Source organism: Alligator sinensis, unplaced genomic scaffold, assembly GCF_000455745.1.
Source record: "Alligator sinensis unplaced genomic scaffold, ASM45574v1 scaffold647_2, whole genome shotgun sequence".
NCBI classification, from domain to species: domain Eukaryota; kingdom Metazoa; phylum Chordata; order Crocodylia; family Alligatoridae; genus Alligator; species Alligator sinensis.
In genome coordinates, this window is record NW_005841832.1 from 2,142,352 (window position 1) to 2,145,606 (window position 3,255).

General features: G+C 43.4%; 1 protein-coding gene across 1 annotated transcript; it reads right to left on the reverse strand.

Annotated features, from left to right (window-relative positions):
* Positions 1–778: 778 nt before the first annotated feature.
* On the reverse strand, positions 779–1,708 carry LOC102376156 (olfactory receptor 13H1-like). Its single transcript, XM_006015021.1, has one exon. It carries the CDS (start codon positions 1,706–1,708, stop codon positions 779–781), a length of 930 nt encoding a protein of 309 aa, XP_006015083.1.
* Positions 1,709–3,255: the final 1,547 nt, after the last annotated feature.

Below are 3,255 nucleotides of genomic sequence, written 5' to 3' on the forward strand. Positions count from 1 at the left end.
CACTAGAGATTATTAGAATAACTCACTGTTCAGGAAAGATTGTTCTGCAAAGCTATCAGTAAACATGTTTGAGATTGAACAGGCAGGAACTAGGAAGCCCAATGAAAGCAGGAGCCCTTACACTGTATAACTACCTCTCTCATGGTTATTGACACGTGCTCAGTGGGCACGTCTACACAAGATGCTAATAGTGTGGTAGCCTAATAATACTGTGCAGTAGTGCATCACAGCACAAATAGTGCTAAAACACTACTGCGCAGTATTATTAGGTAACTGTGCAGTAGCCTCACTTAAAAGGTGTTCACCCACATTGCTGCACAGTAACTCCGGTTCCTGTGCATTTATTTAGTACCTGACTATAGAAGTATTAAATTAAGTGTGCAGTAACCATTGTGCGTTAATAAAGATGTAGATGCAGCCAGTGATACCCTAACACAGCTACATTCCATTCCATTTTGGAGTCTGGCATGTGAAAAGCAGATGTGCCAGGCTTCACTGAAATAATCACAATCACAGTCCAACATGGTGGAATTATGCCCCTACAAAGCTTATATGTAGTCTCTTTTGGTTTAACTGTTACTACTTCCTTTTCTTTGTAAACTACATGTGATCAGGAGCAAATTCCAGTTGGAGGGAAGGAGTTTGGGGAATTCTGGACTTCTAATTCAGGAAGGGCAAAGCTTAGGGGCTTACATTTAGAAGGTCATTCTGAGAATGAGAGAAAAGATGAGAGGTACAGTTAGCCCTGAAACACAACATTTAGTTACATATAATCAATTCAATGCAACACTGTTCTCCTGATTGTCCTCTTCAGTGCTCCCTGCACATCTTTGTTCCTTAGGCTGTAGATCAGAGGGTTCAACACTGGGGTGATGAATCCATAGAACATACTGATGAGCTTGTCCTTGTCAGAGAATGATTTGGACTGAGGTCTCATGTACATGAACATGGCTGTACCATAGAATATACTGACCACAGCCAGGTGGGAGCTGCAGGTGGAAAGGGCTTTGTTTCTGCCCTGGGCTGAACGAATATGCAACACAGCCTGCCCAATAAGCACATATGTCACTATGATGAAGATGAAGGGTGCCACAAGAACCAATAGAGCAGTGACTAAGTTGACCAGCTCACTGAAACTGGTATCAGAACAGGCCAGCTCAAGGACTGCTTGCAGTTCACATGAGAAATGGTTGATAACATGTCCACAGAAATGCTTTGGCTGGACCAATTGCCGGATCACAGTAAGAAGAAAGGCACTGACCCAGGAAAAAGCAGCCAGCTGGATGCAAACCTTTCCACTCATAATCAGAGAGTAACACAGAGGGTTGCAGATGGCTGCAAAGCGATCATAGGCCATGACAGCCAGGAGGAGGCACTCTGTTATGCCTAGGAAGATGGAAACATAACCTTGAGCCAAGCAACTGTTAAGGGAGATAGTGGGTTTCTTTGCAAAACTCCTTGCCAGGACCTGAGGGACAGAGCTGGAGGAGTAGCAGATATCAAGGAAGGAGAGGTTGTTGAGGAAGAAGTACATAGGGGTGTGGAGAAGGGGATCAGCCATGATCAATACAATAATGAGGCCATTTCCCATCAGGGTCACAAGGTAGACAATCAGTAGTAGGCAAAAGAAGGCAGTCTGGGCTTCAGGATGATGGAAGATTCCCACTAGGATGAACTCTGTCACCAGTGTCTCATTGTCTACTTCCATGGTATTACCGTGAGCTATTACAGGGGCCATTACCAGGGGCTATTACAGTCAATGGAATAGTACAGAAAGTAGGTAAATGTTCTTATTACAGTAGGTGGATATTCTTACACCAGTTCTCCATTAAATGGGTCACATTAGAACATTTGTCAATAATATGCTAAGGGGATGGGTTCCGGAAAAGGTAGCGGAGCCCCTGGGGTTAGTGGGAGCAACAGAACGCACTTTCACTGTACGCTGCAAATGTTGCTTGTGTGCGCCTTTTTGTATCAGTCTCTGACAAGCTGAGAAAGATCTGTGTAAAGCAGCAGCATGAGGGGAGTATCTAGGATCACAAAGAGAACAGTTACTCCAGCACGTTGGATACCTGCTGCTTGGTTGGTCAGTCCTGGGGCTTTTTGCAGCCTGCAATCCTCATCTAGCCCTCACCCCATATTTTGAGAGCTAGTGAGGCTCAATTCAAGACCTGGTATCCTATAGACATCATCTATACCAGATAACACATACAATGTTATTTAAAATGTTGATAAAAGAGGTTTTGAACAAACTAAAATTCTTTCCCTTTCCAACTGATTGAGTTAAAAAAATTAAAATAAAGCCCAATTAATACTGCACAAAATAGGAAAGTTTTCATTAACATTAACCATATTAAACACTGTAAAGACCATTTGCAATGTAATTTTTTTACAGTAACTAATTCCAACCAGCCCTGTCCCCACTTTGCCCATGGTGATACAGTCAGCGCTGTCACTGCACATGACAAAGCTCAGAGTAGCCTCAGTGGTGTCAGGTAAGAATGATGGGAAAGATTGGACAGGTCACTAGGCTGAGATAAAAGGGGAGAGATTAAAGTAAATGACCAACAAATATGTTTCAGCTCTGGGTAACGAGCTCTGATCAGTGAGAGCAATAAACATCTGTGAATCCAGCAGGGCTGAGAATCAGTATGTCAACATAAGGCTGGTGGCTACATAAATTGTTATCATAGCTAGAGTAAGAGCTATACATCTGCTAGAGGGATAAGCAGTGCAATAGTGATCTGGCACAGTTTTGCTGTGGCACTCGACAAGCAGGATGGTAACAAAAGGTTTGTCCTTTCTGACAATCCTGCTGTTTTTAGATCAGGGTGATTCCCTATGCAGAGTCTCCACAGCCACCTTAAAGGTTGAATATTTACAGGCCCTGTTATAAGAGCTTGTGATTTGCTTGGGTTTAAATGTCATTAAAAGCGCCCTAGAAAACCTATTTGGGTCCAAATGCAACAAAATCATTGACCACAGTCAGCCGAGAAAACAGGGTCCCTCATCAGCCCTTTTCCCAATCATAGTCCTTTCATCAGCCTCCCTGAGACCCCATCATATCAAGGGCCTTGGCAGTATGCCTTCAAGGCCTAGAAGTTTGTGCCGTGTGCCACCAGCCTACACCCATTCATGGGCAGATCTAGGATTTTGAAAAGGGTGGGGGGTGCAGCTGGTGTGGTGCATCATCACATATAACACAACACATATTCTTATCCCACTAACAAGAAGCTAGAAGCATTAGTAATAATA

Coding starts and splice junctions, on each gene's coding strand:
- LOC102376156 (XM_006015021.1), bottom strand. CDS start 1,708: ATGGAAGTAGACAATGAGACACTGGTGACAGAGTTCATCCTAGTGGGA.